Source organism: Alternaria ethzedia, assembly GCF_023757985.1.
Source record: "Alternaria ethzedia strain BMP 0044 chromosome Unknown scaffold_3, whole genome shotgun sequence".
NCBI lineage: Eukaryota > Fungi > Ascomycota > Dothideomycetes > Pleosporales > Pleosporaceae > Alternaria > Alternaria ethzedia.
In genome coordinates, this window is record NW_026056196.1 from 733,403 (window position 1) to 750,985 (window position 17,583).

Here is a 17,583-nt window from a genome sequence, read left to right on the forward strand (position 1 = left end):
TTCGTAGGTTTAATTGTGCTTGAACAAAGGCTGTTGACGCCCTGCCAATGTCTCTCTCGGTTCCGACACGTAGAAAAGTTGGCCCTCGGGCAAACGTCATGTCGGCGCACTTCCCCAAGCGTACCGTCCGAAGCATTATGCAACCCACGGTCGAGTATCGCGACACCAAGCTGGAGACGGCTTAGCCACAGATCCAAGCCGCACTAGAGATCGTTGCTGTCAGGTACGCGAGCTGTAACGCAAGCCGAGTGGTTCTTGGAAAAGGCCGACACGCGCGATCTCGATGGCTGGCTGATGTCATCGACCTGTTAGCGCTGATCAGCTGAAAGATCGAGCACGTTGAGACACTGCACGGACTTCGCAGACCACCAGTTGTTCGGCATCGAGATGACTCGTTACTAGCCGAAACGGCTGAGCGCGGTGAACCGTTGTATTGTTGCTATTGTTGGGTGATATCGGATGGGATGACCAGCGAATCAACGCTTCCAAGGTTGATAGGGGAACGGGAGGGAGAATCGGGGCCTGTTGCAGGCTCAATGTCATGGCGCTGAATGGCGATGCATGTCTAGTATTATACTATCGCGACTTATGCACACGGTTGAGAATTATCGGACATGCCGTCCTAACGAACGAGCGGACGGGCTTGGCCAACGGCGAGTTCTGCCGTGTGTTCGCACCCGGGGGTTTAGCGCTGGGGTACGTGATGAAGAGCGGATAAGACGATTGATTTTTCTATTTGGCCAAGAACTTCTGGAACGCTTCCTGCTCGATAACGACACTCCCTACCGACCTCAGCTTCTTCCTGCCCTCCTTCTGCTTCTCGAGGAGCTTGCGCCGTCTGCTGAGATCACTAGCATGGAGCTTGGCGAGGACATCCTTGCGGTACGGCTTGATGGTAGCTCGCGCCACGATTCTCCTGCCGGCTGCAGCCTGTATGATGACCTCAAACATTTGTCGCTCGACATGCTCCTTGAACTTTTCGACCCATATGCGGCCCACCCTATCAACTTGCGATGTGTGCAGGACGCGTGACACGGCATCGACTGGGGAGCCGTTGACAAGTAGGTTGAGCTTGATGATGGACGACCTGCGGAAGCCTGCGTCTTCGTAGTCAAGAGAGGCGTAACCTTTGGTGGAGCCTTTGAGTTTGCCGAAGAAATCATCAACAAGATGCGACAGCGGGATGTCGTACTTGAGAATGACTTGGGTGGCGGTGAAGAAGGTAAGCTCTTTCTGCTCGCCGCGATTGGCCTCGCAAAGCTTGATGACCTCACCAAGATATTCGTCAGGCATTGTGATGGTTGCAGATACGTAGGGCTCATGGACCTCCTGCACTCTGAAATGCGCTTGGTCTTGATCGGGGAACTCATTGGGGTTGGTGATGATGGACTCGGTGCCGTCTTTCCAGATGACTTTGAAGGGTACTGAGGGCGGTGTAATGATGATGTTGGCACCGTGTTCCTGACGCAAGCGGTCCTCAAAGACGGAGCAGTGCAGTGTGCCCAAGAAGCCCAAGCGCCAGCCAGCCCCCAAAGCATCGGACGACTCCTTCTGCAATGTAACGCTGCGGTCGTTGAGGATGATCTGCTGGATGCTGTCTTCGAGATGCTCGTGGAGGTCCTGGTCTGTGGGGAATGCGGAGACGAAGACCATGCTCTTGGGCTCCTCGAAGCCTGGGTAGGGCTCTACCAGCTTCTCAGATCCAATGGTGGTGTAGGTGTCGCCGACCTTGGCCTCTTGCGAGCGCTTCATGCCAGGGTTGAAGTAGATGTAGCCCACCTGCCCAGCCTTGAGCACCGTTTGCGGGGTCTGGTCGGGGTACATAATGCCAACCTCGCCCACAATGTACTTCAACTTAGTTGCGAAGGAGCGTATGGTGTCCCCAGGCCGCACCTGCCCGTCGAAGATGCGCACCAGCAGGATGACGCCCTTGTATACATCGTACCACGAATCGACGAGGAGCATGCGGAGAGGCTTCTTCAGATCGCCGACTGGGGCGGGTATCTTGTCGACAACGGTAGGAAGGAGGGCCGCGACGTTGAGGCCGGTCTTGGCTGAGACGAGTACGGCGTCTTTGGGGTCGAGCTCGAAGGTTTCGTGCATCTGCTCAAGCACCCGCGGCGAGTCGGCGTGGGGGAGGTCGACCTTGTTCAGCACGGGGACCAGCGTGAGGCCCTGGGCGAAGGCGAGGTAGAAGTTGGCGACTGTCTGCGCCTGCACGCCCTGGCTGGCGTCCACGAGCAGCAGGGCCCCTCCACAGCTCGCATAACTCCGCGACACCTCGGCTCGGAAGTCGACGTGGCCGGGCGTGTCCACCAGATGCAGCAGGTAGTCCTGTCCCTCGTGGTTGTATATCATGCTGCATGTCTGTGCCTTGACGGTGATGCCGCGCTCCCTCTCCACGTCGAGCTTGTCGAGGAACTGCTTCTGGCCGCCGGGCTGGATGGTGCCCGTGATCTCCAGCAGGCGGTCCGAGAGGGTCGACTTGCCATGGTCGACGTGGGCGACGATGCAGAAATTGCGGTAGCGGTCGATGGGGATGTCGGCGATGCGCTTTTCGAGCTCTGACTGGGGGCGGAAGGCCTGCGCATAGTTTCTGGCGAGGGGCGGCAGGCGCTCAAGCAGGCGTGAGGTGCGCGGGAAGCCATTGCAGCGGGCCGAGGGCGTCCGCCAGCCGTGCAGAAGGCTGCTCGCAGTTCGCACGCATGATCGCATGAGTGGGCATGAGGTCGGATCCGTGCCTGCCTGCTCGTCGCTCGGGCGGTGGTGTCGACGACTTTTTTGATCCATCTTATCTTATCGGCGACGGGCGGTTCCTGCATCTGCACCCCGACCCACTACCAGACCTCCCATCCGACCCGTGAACATCTCCAGTACCCCGCAAGCATACTAGGCCTAACTCTGATCTTCGGAGACACTCTGTCGTTGATTGCGCCCTCTTTGAACAGTCTTGCTGCGCTGTCTCGTTGCTTCCTGTTCCGCCGGGTCACGCTGGTCGCAGTTACCCTATCAACAAACCCCGTAAACAACACACCGCCAACCTTCACGACGCGCTATCACCGCAATGTCTCAACCCAAGACCTCTTCCAAGTCCAAATCTTCAAAGGGCGAATCAAAGTCCTCAAAGAGCGATTCCTCCAAGGTGCACAAGCTTGCGCTCAAGGGCTCTTCTAAACTCGTCAATGAGTTTGTAAGTCGGTCAGGCCAAGCAACGCATCCTACGCTTACCCCAATTAGTTCGAGTATTCCGTAAACACCATTCTGTAAGCATGATGAGCGCATTGTAGCCTATGACTTAAGTGACTTACTCTGCTCAGATTCCAAAGAGGCGTGTACCCCGCCGAGGACTTCACCGCGTAAGCCTGTACTACACCTCGACCCCAACCAGCCATTAACGAGATGCAGCGTGAAGAAATATGGTTTGACTATGATGGGTACGTAACCTGCCAGTCCTGCCATCAGCCACACTCTAACCTTCCCAGTGACTGCCGATGACCAAGTCAAGGCCTACATCAAGAAGATCATGGGCCAGCTGAAGGAGTGGATGTACGGGGGCAAGATCTCAAAGCTTGTCATCGTCATCACGAGCAAAGAGACTGGAGAGCATGTTGAACGCTGGCAATTCGACGTACAAATCTACGGAAAGAGCGCCAAGGCAAAATCTTCCAAAAAGACGGCAGACCAAGAGAACTCCGTTCCAGAGTGAGCGAAAAAGGCCAGCCATCTTGAACACATGCTGACAACTCCCAGTGCCAGCGAAGCATCAGAAGACAAGACCGAAGCTGAAATCCAGGCCGAGATCCAGTCTGTCTTCAGGCAGATCACCGCCTCCGTGACTTTCCTACCAATGCTGGACGGAAACTGTACCTTCAACGTTCTTGTCTATGCCGACGCGGACTCTGAAGTGCCTCTCGAGTGGGGTGACAGTGACGCCAAGGAGATCAAGAATGGGGAGAAGGTGCAGCTGCGCAGCTTCAGCACAAGCAACCATCGTGTGGACACACTAGTGAGCTACAGGTGAGTGACTTCATGCACTGCTTGTGGAAGCGATATACTAATTCTCTAGACTTGCCGATTAAAATCCGCCGTGTTTGAGATCCCAAACTCCCCATTTCCTTTTCAATTTTACATCTTGTCGACTTTTCGCCCAGGCGCATGGAGTACGTGGGTCGCACCATATTCCAGGATTCGATGACTAAACTTGCGGCATTTTCCAAAGTCTTCTACGCGACGGAGTTCACACACCAATGAAAATCATGCAACTGTCTTCCATTTTGTCCAGCAGTAAACGTATCCGTTAAGGGTCACGTGTCTGGGCCAAAGACCAGAGCTCTTCTGGCGCTGCTGGGCCCGTCGCAATCTTTGTGGCGAGGCGGTGATCTTGTGGTCGCTATGGCTTTACAGGCTCGTACACAATCTCTTTTCGTTCTCTTTCGGTCCATGCTTGTATCGGTGGTGCGACATCGTTGGCAATGCGAACGCAGCGACGCGGATTCGTCACGCGTGGGTCCTCGCTAAAGAACCGTTGATCTTTCCAACCTCACTTTGTCTAATCGTCTAGGTCTGCGGTAATCTTGGTAATAAGACACGATTGTTGCGTAGCAATGACGGGCTTTACGGTTTTCTCGATGCGCGTGGTCTAAAGCGCGCAAAGCTGGCCCGCTGTTAAGCTATAGGCGCCCCACCTCAGTGGCAACACAAAGGACGCCTGGCCTCCCAAGACCATATTTCATGTAAGAAGATGGGATTTTCTTTTGGATGCGCGGACCTCCCGTTCGCGTATCGTTACCCACAAGCTATGTTCAGCATCGCGTCATCTCACACACACACAGAAACGCTGTCGCGTCTTTCCTAAACGATCTGCCAGGCAGTTCCGACATATTCACAGGGCTTAGGGGTATCTGGCACTTGTACACACTGCCGAGCCATTGGCTAAAACAGCCCCAAAGCTACAAACACTCTCAAGTTGGTACGGTTCCAATGTCACTGATGATAGCGCATCTTATCTCCATGAGCAACCTCGTTACATGTCCGAGTGTTGTATCTACTGGCTGTGGAGGCAAGAAAGAGCATGCGGTAGCGCTCATGTAACAGAGCACAGACGCGATTTCCACCACGACCCAACAAGACTACTTTTATCTGGGGTTCCGTGGCACCATGAAGCTCCAAGTCCACCTTATCCTGCATGGCTCACCCAAGACAACTTCAATACAGGTTAGGCGTACCAGTACCAATTGCCTATCGCCACACTACACTGTTTTCATACTGAACTCGTGCAGTTGTGGCTGCTGGTAATCGCTTATAGTAGTGTGGGTACTTCTCCCACCGCACGTACACCTAGAAAAAGTGTGCACTTTTTAAATATCAGGCTGAGTATCTCTTCACCTCGCTGCCCGCTTGGTGTTACCTTCTTCTCAGTCGTTACCTAACATCCGTGTGCACCTTTGTTCTTCGTCGTTCAGACGCACATCGCACAAACCTTCTCCACCCTGGCTTCATATGAGAAGACGCAGAAATGAGGTTACCCGGCATTTTCAGAAAAGGAGACAATGTCTCTCGACCGCATAACGACACTCCTGGGAGCGAGGAACTTCCCCCCCAAAATCCTCTGGCGCCAACACCCCGAGCTGGCGACGAGTCACCGGCTAGCTTCACACCTATGCAGCTTGGCCCAGCTAGCGCTCATTCCGGCGGGGCTCCCAGCATCCACGGCAGCGACAGTACCGTGCGCACAGATGCTCTTGTCGACGTCAAGGCTGAGCTCCTGGCCAACTGGCTCCACACCAAGCAGGAGGAGCGGGTATGGACCTTTGGATCAGCTGGCGAAGGTGTCTTCATGAAGAAGTCAAGGGGACGCTATTCCTGCGCTCCCGATGCGCTTCGTACCGACGGTACAGGTCTCATTGAAGCTGTTACCGAGTTGAACGTCCGAGTAAGTCTAACAACGCCAAACACCCGCACGGCATTGTCACTAATACTTTGCAGTGCGCTATGACCGTCAACACCAGGGCCATCCAGTACATTCTTGAGCGATGCAATACCCAGTATGTGCAAATCCAGAGCGGCCTTCGCTTGCAAATCGTTCCCGATTTTGAAGCTTTGCCACACTGTCAGAGGGGTCAGTCCGCTGCTTTCATCGCCTCACGAGGCATGCTGGTAGTGTGGCAGGATGACCCAAAGTTGACGCTCGAACGCGCTGAGTTCATCATCAATTGTATGATGAGGATGATGTGTGGAGCTGAATACGGCTATGATGCGCACGACTTGGAGTTGGAGAAGTCAGGGAAGAACCCCGCAAACGACATGGAAGATTACGACGACTCGCGCGATTCTAGAGAAGCCAATGGTGAGGAGGCCCGAGACATGAAGATGTGGCAAGCTGCCTACTGCGGAATGTCCATTCTTCTCCTGACGGTAGCGATCGGATCCGGGTACAGGCAGATCGCGATCGAAGAGTTCCAAGCCCCAAAGCACTGGCTTCGTCTGCTCTTCCTCATTTGCTTGCCCGCGCAAGTCTGGCTATCATTGGTAAGCCATATGTCTGCACTCTATGATTCCGCTTCTGACTATACTAGTTCTTCTTCCAAGCTCTGGTCGGTAACTTTGCCCAAATCATTGGCCCCACCGATCAGATGAAAGAGAACAGCCGCTACTACTCCGGCAAAGCCCCCAGGCGCCTCAACTGTGATACCTTTAACGGCCCGCTTCCACATGTAACCATCCAGATGCCCGTTTACAAGGAGGGTTTACGCAGTGTCATTGAGCCCACCATTCGGTCGCTCAAGCAAGCCATCTCTACCTACGAGCTTCAGGGAGGAAGTGCCAATATCTTCGTCAACGACGACGGAAGTAAGTGCTGCGCCAGTGCGTAATGTAAGCCCCACTGACATTTCCTAGTGCAGGTTCTCGGAGCCGAGGAATCCAGGGAGCGCCAGGAATTTTACGACGAGCATGGCATTGGCTGGGTGGCGCGCCCAAGGCATGATCCCAAGGGCGAGCACGGACCGGATCCGTTTGTCTTCGTCCGCCCCGGAAAATTCAAGAAGGCATCCAACATGAACTACGCCCTAAGAATCAGCTGCAGGGTTGAAGAGGCCATGGCACAACATGAACGTGGAGAGAACTGGAGCCAGTTGGACGAGAATGACCTCTACAGGGAAGTCTTGGAATCCGTCAGGGCTGAACACGACGGCAGGGCTTGGGTTGATGGTAACATCCGCATTGGCGATCACATTCTCCTCGTCGATTCCGACACCCGTGTGCCTAAGGACTGCCTGCTCGAAGCCGTCAGCGAAATGGAGCAGGGTCAGGAAGTGGCCATCCTACAGTACTCTTCCGGAGTCATGAACGTCACCAACAGCTTCTTCGAAAACGGCATCACTTTCTTCACCAACATGATCTACACCATGATTCGATTTGCTGTCGCTGGTGGAGACGTCGCGCCTTTTGTCGGCCACAACGCTATCCTGAGATGGGAGGCACTTCAGAAGGTGGCTTACGAGGTCACAGAAGACGGCCACACGTTCGACAAATTTTGGTCCGAGGAGACGGTGTCTGAGGATTTCGATATGAGTCTGCGGCTGCAGAGTGCTGGTTACATCATTCGATTGGCCTCATACCAGGGTGATGGCTTCAAGGAGGGTGTATCGCTTACCGTATATGACGAGCTTGCCCGATGGGAGAAGTATGCTTGCCCTTTTCAACGTCTCTCTCTTACGACTGCTAACTCACATTCTCTAGGTATGCATATGGCTGCAATGAACTCATCTTCAACCCCTTGATCTACTGGTTTACCCGAGGTCCTTTCACCAAGCTCTTCCGCACCTTTATTTTGTAAGTAGATCTTCAAAGATCGTGTCGCCTTATCTGTCCGTCAACTAACTCGATGATATCAGTTCCAACATGCCTCTCGCATCTAAAGTCACCATCATGGCTTACATCGGTACCTACTACGCTCTCGGCTGCTCATGGGCTCTCACCATGCTCAATTACTTCTTAATCGGTTTCTTCAACGGATGGCTAGACCATTACTACATCAACTCCTTCCGCGGTAAGCATCACGTTATTGTTCGTCTCGCGCATCACTAACACCCATCAGTCTATTTCGCCATCATCATCGTCTTCAGTGTCCTCGGTAACATCGCTCTCGCCGTCCTCCGCTACCGCATCGGCGAGGGTTCCTTTTTCGGCGGCCTCTGGACAAACATCAAATGGATCCCTCTCCTCAGCATCTTCCTCGGCGGCATCTCTCTACACGTCTCGCAAGCTCTCCTCGCGCATTTCGTCAGCTGGCCTCTTGAGTGGGGTTCCACTTCCAAGGAAACCGAACAAGTCAGTTTCTTCGTCGCCATCAGCAGGGTGCTGAGGAAGTTCAAGTGGAGCTTCATGTTCTGCATTGGCATGACTGCGATCATGATTACCATGGCTTTTGCTCTACAAGAGGATTGGAGGATCAAGGAGCTCATTGCCGTTTGGCCTATGGGCACCGTGGTCGTCTTCCACTTTTTGTTGCCAATTGTGCTCAACCCCCAGTTGATGACTTTTACCTGGTAAGGGCCATTGGTGTTTGTCCACGTTCTGGGTTGAGGGGGAAGGATGGAAGGAAATAATAATCTGCCTATTGGTACTAATACTTGGGGTGTGTTGGACTTTTCCGTATATGAGAGTACGACGTGGTCATCACCTGAAACAATAAAACAGTAAAATTAACCTTTGCGTGTTCCTGAATGCGTGGTCTTTCTTGAGTAATGTCAAGGCCTCCCACTTCACCCACACCAAGTGACAAACTTCTCGACAACAAACTCGTCTAGTCCCCACTGTCCATTCTGTCGCCCAAACCCACTTCCTTTGACGCCGCCTTGACTTCCAGTAGGCGATGTGTACACTGAAATGCTGTTGGCATGAACTTGACCATATTCCAGTTCCCGCGACATCTTCATGAAACGAGCCATATCGCGCGTCCAAACCGTAGCGTTGAGACCATATGCTGAGCGATTCGCCAACGCGACGGCTTCTTCATCTGAAGAAACGACGTAAAGCGAAGCGGAAGGACCGAACGTCTCTTCGTCGAGGATACGGGATGAAGGCGAGGGATTGACGATGATCGTAGGTTTGAGCGCAAGCCCACCCCCAGGAGAAGTAGCCTCAACCCCACCAACAAGCACCTCATCGCCCTTCTCTTGCGCATCCCTTATAACATCCGCAGCATGCTTCTTAATACCCTCAGACACCGCGGACCCAGCCGGTCCTTCCACCCCTTTCATAGCCTCCACAAGCAACGTCTTAAACCTCTCCGCCACCGCCTCCATCACAATAATCCTCTCAGTACTAAAGCAAATCTGCCCATGATTCAACACAGCCCCCATCCCGCACTGCTTTGCTGCCTCCTCCAGATTCGCATCTTCAAGCACAATCGCCGGACACTTCCCGCCTAGTTCCATCAGAACCGGTTTGAGATACTTGGCCGCGATGCCCATGATCTTCTTCCCCACCTCCGCACTACCGATGAATTCAATCTTACGAATCGCATCATGCGCTATCAACGTCTCGGTCACTTCAGCCGCATCTTCCCGCCCACATTGCACCTGGTTCAACACGCCATCTGGACACCCGCTCTCGGCGAAAGCTTGCGTGATGAGTCCGTGCGTTTGGGGACAGAGTTCACTCGCTTTGAAGACTACGGTGCAGCCAACTGCTATGGCACTTGCTATCCCTCTCGTTGCTAACACGAGTGCGGCATTCCAGGGCGCAATACATAGGATTGGTCCGATCGGCTCTTTAAACACAAAACCCTGGGTGTTGGGTTTCTCAGTCGGGGGGATAACGCCGGTCACGCTGCTTATCTGCGCGGCGATTTCGTTGAGGTACGAGATGGATAGATTGACGTTTGTACGCGCCCAGGCTTCTGTGCAGGAGGTTTCGGCGATTTGCGTGGCGATGAGAGAGGGGGCGTGGGTGTCGTAGTAGGTGGCTACGCTTTGGAGGAGATTGCGACGGGTGGTGTGGGAGGTGGAGCGCCAGGATTTGAAAGCGGAGAAGGAAGAGATGGCTGCTTGGGTTGCTTCGGTGGTGGAGGCGGAGGAGGCGTGGTGGATGGTTTTGGAGGTGCTGGCTTGGGTCACGGGAATGGTGGTTTGCGTGTGGATGGGCTTGTTGTCGATCCAGAGGGGGACTGTGGACGAGGTGTTTGAGGCCATGGTGAACAAATCCCAATATTCCAAACTCCACTGGTCTTGTTTCTTCAGATTGGATATATAAAAGATATATTGGAGTAGGCGGGCGGGAATGCATCTCACGGGCGTGTTGGCATCATCAATCAGTGCAAGGCGAACATTACGTCATCGCGAAGCCGAGTCGATCATTCTTCGGCAGATGTCGCAGCACTGCGCAAGACACACATTGCTTCGATTCGAACGTCGCGTGAGCCGCTCGAGCCAGGTGCGACACTCGTAATCTATCGCGACGGCTGTTTCCTCGCGGTCATCTTCTGCTGTTGCCGTGGAAAGGCTGCACAGGTGGTGAAAGGAGCGGCTGCGGCTGCGGGTGGCTGGTAGGCTGGCAGCCCTGGGCGCTTCGGAGATATGCACCCAGCTAAGCTCAAGCACCGTCTTCATTTCCTGCACCAACGCCCCTGGAATCGTCCATGGACTTGGGGGCGATGTGTACCTACTCAAATCTACCTACGGCATCCCGAAGTCCCTTATTTGAGAGACAGCATTTGCGAAGCCATACAATCATGCGGGCCGGCCCCCAATAGCCTCCTTGATAGCATCGTGAACCGAAGCCAACCTGAAATAGTCAACAATACAGTTTCGCTCAAGCCACGTTTCCTTGGCTGCCCCTGCATGTGTTGTGGTCTACACCGTTAATAGACATGTTGCAGCGCGTCTCTCCGCCGTATCTATCCTTTTCGCAGAACCCGAGGTTTATTATGCTTTGTTGATAGGCATCAATTGTCATGGCCCATGGCTCCGCCGCAGCGCCATACCATTCGTTACCTATACCTCCAAGCTCGAAGTGCATACGCGTTCTCGATGTCGATGGAGCGTCGACTGAAGCAGCCGCTGTAGTCGGTCATCTCCGCATCGTGGATCTAGAGACCTCTCCCGACTTTACCGCCATCTCTTACGTCTGGGGCTCACCGAAAGACAATCGAACTATTACATGCAACGGCGTGGACATCGTCGTCTCTGTCAATGGCTATTCAGCGCTACAGCACCTACGCACGCGATTTGGCGCTTTTACGATATGGATTGATGCGATCTGCATCGACCAGAAGAACACGAAGGAAAAGGAACACCAGATTCCGCTGATGGGAGATGTATACTCGCGAGCAGCAACTGTGTACGTGTGGCTCGGCGAAGGTAACGAGAAAACCGATCGCGCAATTGAATATATGGAAACCGCTGGCTTCTTGGACTACTTCCAGGCGTTGGGTGGTGATACCAAAACCCCCGGAGCTGATTATGGGCGCCCATTTCTCGCAGCCTTTTCTGCTACTATAGCACGTTGGAGCTTGACAAGGCACCCTTTCGTGTTTCATGGTAAGCGTCATAACCTCGAACTCGTATCTACGCTGACTTGAGAAGATTCTGTCGGAACATGGCGAGGCCCGCTGAGTCCTTACATACTGCGATTGTTCAACAGAGAAACAAAATACGCAACCGAAGCGGACCTTTTGGATCTGCTACAGCGGACTTGGATCAGTAGACTCTGGACCTACCAAGAGATCCTTCTCGCCTCCAACCCGATTATAGTTTGCGGCAGCACTCATATCTGCTGGGACAGATTCGCAATCAGTCTGGTCTTTTTGGCTACTGCGAGCCCTCGTCTCGGGTCTTACATGTGCCCTTGGAAGAGAGTTGCTATGAGTAGGCAAGACATGAATCCGGAGTGCACAACTTCAGATCCTGCGCGCGACTCCTCTTTGGAAGTCTATGCAGAATTTTCGAGACGCATGTGTCGACTTCACCGCCTAACCGATCGAGCAACTTTCTACTTCCTCGGGTTATTACTCGTTTTCCTGCTCTGGTCCGCCTTGCTTGGTTCCGATCCTCATGAGCGCAAAGTAATTCTGGCCGTTTCGTTGACAGCCGTCTTCATCATTCTCGTGATGATGGTACGCCTGGTCTTATTATCATCCCCGCGCGTTTTGTACCGCAATGGAGAACGCCAAACCAACGTGAACGATCTCATTGACGGTGTTTACACCCGAGATGCTGCAGTGTCCAAAGACATGGCCTTTGGCCTTTGGGCTATCTTGCAACGTCGCACCCGGCATCCTCTTCCCCAGGTAGATTATGGAGAATCCAAGGAAGCGATCTACTTTTCGTTCTCTCGGCTTCTAGTCCAGATAACAGGGTCACCCCATCTAGTCCTGATCGCTGCAATGAACAACATGAAGGGGCAGCCGTCTTGGGTACCGGATTGGACGCCCAATGAATACCGAGAGAACAAATGGGGTGATATCGAAAGACTCATTCGCTCTAATCACGTCACCAGCGGTGAGAAGAGCTCGTGTCCGTTCGGCACCAGCAAACATTGCGATTTTGGTGATGTTGACCGGACACGAGTTCTTGCCACCCCTGGTGAAGTTGCAGACGACAAGGATCGCCAAAATCTAGGCAATATACGTATCTCTATGGTGGGCGATCATGCGATATCAATCCATGGCCGTCGACAAGGCGTAGTCGTTGCAACCTTCGACTTCTACAAGACTCAGTCGACATACCAGCAGGCCGAATATCGTAAACACATTCACAATCTGGGACGACTGCTTCAGATTCTCGAGATAACGAACATGAATTTACCATTCTATGGACACATCGGCACTTTCGCTCAATTCGACTGTTGGGAACGCTTCATATGCAGACACAGACGCAAGGAGGTCCCAGCGCTTTTATCCCTTTTGCGAGATGGCTCGAGTTGGGGAACTTCAAAGGCCACAGAACTTGATTTACTCAGAACCCATATCGCCGTGTGCAATGCTCTAGCAGACGACTCAACAATACTGTTCCAGGGGTCCAACCCGGGACCGCTCGGACGTGCCAGCATAGGCGAGTGTCGACGAAATGTCAAGCCAGGTGATCTCATTATCCGATGTCCAGGTGTCGAGATACCGATAATTGTCCGCCCCTGTTCTGATGGTAGGAACGGCGTTCAAATTAAGAGCATCGCGTTTTCTCCTCAATGGTCGAATCAAACGAAGTTTCGCGAGCGACTGCGTCATATGTGCTCAAGGAAGTTGCAGGCTAGCGAACCTGAGCTTGAAGAGTTTCACGTGTATTAGAGCTTTGTTGGCTGTTTACGGAAAAAGCTTGCATTATGCGAGTTGTACTCAGCGTCAAAGAAGATACACCCTCAATTTGAGACATATATCTGACAAGTGCTCTGAAGACTTCACCGATCAACCAGGATTAGCAATATCGACAAGGTGTTGTTCAGGTATTAACAGCATTGTGTGCGAATGTTAACAGCGCATTCATCAAATCAGTGGATCTGAGATTGAGATGAGGCATTGGAGGTTGTGGCCGTGTGCTGTTTCGCGATTGGTCCGAATTAGGCAACTCCACAAAAGCCGTCGATTGCGGGTGTCTAGTAAGTTACCACGCGCCTTCTGAACGCAGCTGCGCCCAACACCAACTTTGTCACCACACCGTCCCTCTCCACACCCATCTGAACAATCACTATAATCTGGTACAAGAGAAGTGCTTTGCAAGCCTGCGCCTAATACGGAAGATTACAAACACACATTGATTATAGATCAACGTCGTCGCTGGATCCTGCGGCAACATTCCCGTCGACTTCCGCCCTTCTGCGCAGCCATGCGCCCTCGCCCATCGCGCGAGGGCTGAGCCGCGAAGATTGTAGAACGCCTCATGATGACATAGCCAAGGGGCTTCATGGTCACTTGGGACTGCTATAATGATGGCTAACCTCTGAATAACTTACACAGCTAGGCCTTCCGTCTGCAAGTCGCTCCAGGAGCCCTTCGCCTCGAACCTGTCAGGATGAAGCAGAAGACGCTCGAATGGGCTGGCCATCCCGCCGACTGGTGCACAGCCTGTATGGGCGAGTTGCCAGAAACACACGAGGACCTGCCCTTCGGCTTCCTTACCCTTCCTTCCGAACCTGCGATGAATGCCGCTGGCCGGACTTCAGACCACCCGTTCAGAGACCTCCGCTCAGCCCGTCGCGTACGCCAACGATCGAAGAGATACCCCGAGCGCATCTACAGCGGCAACAAGCGTCGTCGCAACGACCGATATCGCCTCGCACGAGAGAACCAGCTTCGGCACGAGTACAAACAGGCAGACATTCAGGAATGGGAGGACGACTGCTACGACAGATGGGCGCATGAAGTAGACATGGAGCATATGGACGACATAGAAGCCTACGAACTCTTTGGCAAGAATGCCCACATCTTCGAGGGCACAGCCACCGGGGACATTATAACAGGCGAGGACTTTGGAACCTGGGCTCGGCGTCGCATCGCAGAGATGCGGCACGTCAAAGAACGCCGTATACATATCTACGGCGAACCCACGAGCCCCGCGCCGCTGATCATCCTCCCACACACCATGCGCGACGGCAGGCGACCCGGTCGCGTCAGCGCCACCATCCCTACCGCGCCTTTCGCAAAACCTCACGAAACAACCCTCCCCACCTCCCTCTCCGAGATCCGCGCCCACGCCACACTAGCCTGCATTCTCACACTTCCTAAAATCCTCAAACAACGCTGCCGTAGCCGCAACGAACCCGCTCTACCCGTGATACCAGGCTTCTGGTGGTGGGGCGAGTATACCTGGCAGTGGCATAGGAACTTGTCTGGGTGTTGGTTCCTTGGCTGCGGATATGAATGCTCGGAGGTGGGTGGGGGGACTTGTACGTGTTCGTGTTGGTGCACTTTGGATCGGGAGTGTGCTTGTGCGGAGTTTGGGGTGGGCACGGAGTGGGAGGTTCCGGCGCCGGGGGAGGTGCAGAGGTGTAGTCTTGTTGAGTGGGCTAGCGGGGAGTTGAGGGGGAGGATGGAGCCGGATGAGGATTTGAGGATGCAGCGAGAGGGAGTTGAAGAAGAGAAGCTGGACGAGTATGATCAGGGCTGGGACAGCGATCTGAGTGACTGGGGACACCACTGGCAAGACGAATATGTGATACTGGAGGAAGAACAAGAGGAATTCGAGACGTGGAGTATTGTTAGTGGAGTAGACGAGGATTGCTTTGATGATCACAACCTTGAACTGGTTGGTCAGACAGCATAGGGCATCACACCAGCTGTGCAAATGCATCTTCGTGAACAATAGTCTAATTCGGTGCATCAATGATCCTTATGCATGCAAGTCTATCAAACGTCTAACTTCTTCTCATCAAGCACACCACCCCTCATCTTCTCCATCCTCTCAGCAGCTTTCCTCTTCTTCGCATCAACTCTCTCCCTATCCTCCCTCATCTGCCTGATCAAGGCGCTCTTTTCCCGGATCTTATGTCCATAGAGGTAAAAGACTACCGGAATGGGTATGAGCGCAAACTCGATCAGCGACAGCATTGTAGCACTCCAATGTGGGCCAAGACTTTGATACATCTTTGGACCTGCGAGGGGAAGAGCACCACCCATGGCGGATCGTAGGACGGCGTTTCCAGCGAGAGCGGACGCGGCGTAGATGCCGTAGGAGTGAACGAGGTAGTTTGATGCGTAGATGAAGACGCCGCAGTTTCCGGCGCCGAAGGGGATGCCGGCGATGAGGGGGAAAATCCAGTGGACGTTGGGAGTGCATGTCCTGTAATCATGTTAGTACAGACGACATCTAGATGGGGAGGGATACACACCAAGCAAAGATCATCTCGCCCACGGGAACCAATACCGCGGCGATGACAACCACACTGACCATAGCCTCTGGGTATGGCTTACCAGTCTCTGGGTCCTTCTTATGACTGTTGATCATGCGACGAAGCAGCGGTTCCGATGCTATCGTGATGACACCGCCAATGCCAATACCCATATAACCCAGTCCAACAAGTCCAGGCGACCAACCTCGCAGCTCACCGAAAACGATGGGGTACGAAACGAAGCACAGATACAAAACTCCGTAGACCAATGCTATGTATACGTCCCAGAAGATGCAAATCGGTTCGTTGACCGCCATACTAAGCGGCCGGTAGAGGTTCTCCCGTAGTAGAGGCCAGAAAGCCTTCTTCTCATCGTAGCGAGAGTAGTATCGTGGGTCGGACGTTTCTTTGCGCTTCTTGGCTGACTTGGCGCGGAGAATCGCTGGTTTGTATGTTTCTGGGATCAGAAAGACCATGAACCAGGATGCGCCAGAGCCGATCATGACGACCCAGTTCGTCCAGCGCCAGCCGAGGGCTTGGAAGACAAAGCCACCAACGAGAGGGCCGAAGACAGGCCCGTTCATTGGCCCTAGAGACCATATCGAAAAAGCCAATGCGCGATAGTCTTCCTTGGATATGTCGGAGACGGTGCCTGGAGCATTGGAAATCATAGCCGCGCCCGCGATGGCACCGAAGAAGCGCATGACGAGGATCTGAGCTAGGTTGTTCGATAGAGCGCATGGTATGACGAGGATGGTGAAGGATGCGACAGCGATAAGGTAGACGGGCCTCCTGCCGTACATCTCACTAAGCGGTGCCAGTAGCAGTGATCCAATCGCCAGACCACACAAGTAGGTTGTTATCCCCAAGATGACCAACGTCTTCGACTGGATGCCAAATGTTGCCATCATGCCCGGTATGCCGCTTGTATAACTTGTCGAGTACATAACTACGACCAGTGTCGAAAAGCTCATGAAGAAGATGACAACAGCCTTCCTCAACATGGGCCAGTCCTCCGGATCTTCTCCATCCTCGAAGTCGATTTCGAAGCGCGGGTCTTGCGTCGCGTTCGTTGTGACAGTTGCGATCGCATCCTCCTTATCGCCAGGCCACGAGTGCCCTGTATTCCTGCTCCATGTATGATGTATCGACGGACGTTGATCTACTGCCGAGTTGATCGAATCGGAATGCGTCGACGCTGACGATATGGAGGCGCGGTCCTCTTCGATTTCGACGTCTTCGATTACGCGGGACTTGTCTGAAGTGTACGACTTGGGTGACGGCGGGGTGTTCCTTGCGTGTGTCCCTGGTGTCGTTCCCGCGGCCGCGTCTTGGGTAAAGTTGCTGTGCGACATAGTGCTGATGACGGCGCCGATGAGATCCCAGACTCGACCAATAGCGAATGCGTACCGACGAACGAGCTCCCGCTGCTTATTCTAGTAGCATAAACACAGTATATGAATAATTGAAACGAGGGCGCATCGAGCCAGCTAGTGGTGATGCGTGTAGAGACTCATCCACAACCTCCAATGTCGCGCCTTGGAGCTCGAGATGGGCTAGTCATAGGCGCCCTTTCGCACTTTCCCGCCTTCATGGTGGCGATGATTAATCTAGCGGGAATAAACCCACAAGGCATAGCGGTGATAGCTGGGGAGAGAGTAACCGAGGCAGGCAGGTGCTGCAGCCGATATGCCGTTTACGGATGAAGTTTGCCCTCCATGAGGCAGCGAGATCGGCTGGAGCTCGCCGCTGTCGTTC

The 17,583-nt window shown here is 53.6% G+C and overlaps 6 protein-coding genes across 6 annotated transcripts; 3 read left to right on the forward strand and 3 right to left on the reverse strand.

The window, feature by feature from the left end:
• Positions 1 to 732: 732 nt before the first annotated feature.
• On the reverse strand, positions 733 to 2,790 carry GUF1 (Translation factor guf1 mitochondrial; the record flags this gene model as incomplete). Its single annotated transcript, XM_049373383.1, has 1 exon — positions 733 to 2,790. One exon carries the CDS (start codon positions 2,788 to 2,790, stop codon positions 733 to 735), a length of 2,058 nt encoding a protein of 685 aa, XP_049236753.1.
• A 274-nt stretch (positions 2,791 to 3,064) lies between these two features.
• Positions 3,065 to 4,079, forward strand: J4E87_001743 (uncharacterized protein; the record flags this gene model as incomplete). The annotated part of the gene is made up of 7 exons (XM_049373384.1): positions 3,065 to 3,190; positions 3,238 to 3,263; positions 3,318 to 3,356; positions 3,406 to 3,434; positions 3,483 to 3,702; positions 3,751 to 4,017; positions 4,067 to 4,079. 7 exons carry the CDS (start codon positions 3,065 to 3,067, stop codon positions 4,077 to 4,079), a joined length of 720 nt encoding a protein of 239 aa, XP_049236754.1.
• Positions 4,080 to 5,659: 1,580 nt separating this feature from the next.
• J4E87_001744 (uncharacterized protein) lies at positions 5,660 to 8,553 on the forward strand (the record flags this gene model as incomplete). Its single annotated transcript, XM_049373385.1, has 7 exons — positions 5,660 to 5,932; positions 5,986 to 6,528; positions 6,576 to 6,849; positions 6,898 to 7,684; positions 7,741 to 7,833; positions 7,896 to 8,050; positions 8,099 to 8,553. 7 exons carry the CDS (start codon positions 5,660 to 5,662, stop codon positions 8,551 to 8,553), a joined length of 2,580 nt encoding a protein of 859 aa, XP_049236755.1.
• Positions 8,554 to 8,765: 212 nt separating this feature from the next.
• J4E87_001745 (uncharacterized protein) lies at positions 8,766 to 10,196 on the reverse strand (the record flags this gene model as incomplete). The annotated part of the gene is made up of 1 exon (XM_049373386.1): positions 8,766 to 10,196. The coding sequence occupies one exon, from the start codon at positions 10,194 to 10,196 to the stop codon at positions 8,766 to 8,768; it is 1,431 nt and encodes a 476-aa protein (XP_049236756.1).
• A 3,813-nt stretch (positions 10,197 to 14,009) lies between these two features.
• Positions 14,010 to 15,260, forward strand: J4E87_001746 (uncharacterized protein; the record flags this gene model as incomplete). Its single annotated transcript, XM_049373387.1, has 2 exons — positions 14,010 to 14,797; positions 14,990 to 15,260. The coding sequence occupies 2 exons, from the start codon at positions 14,010 to 14,012 to the stop codon at positions 15,258 to 15,260; spliced, it is 1,059 nt and encodes a 352-aa protein (XP_049236757.1).
• An 83-nt stretch (positions 15,261 to 15,343) lies between these two features.
• Positions 15,344 to 17,180, reverse strand: J4E87_001747 (uncharacterized protein; the record flags this gene model as incomplete). Its single annotated transcript, XM_049373388.1, has 2 exons — positions 15,344 to 15,776; positions 15,826 to 17,180. 2 exons carry the CDS (start codon positions 17,178 to 17,180, stop codon positions 15,344 to 15,346), a joined length of 1,788 nt encoding a protein of 595 aa, XP_049236758.1.
• Positions 17,181 to 17,583: the final 403 nt, after the last annotated feature.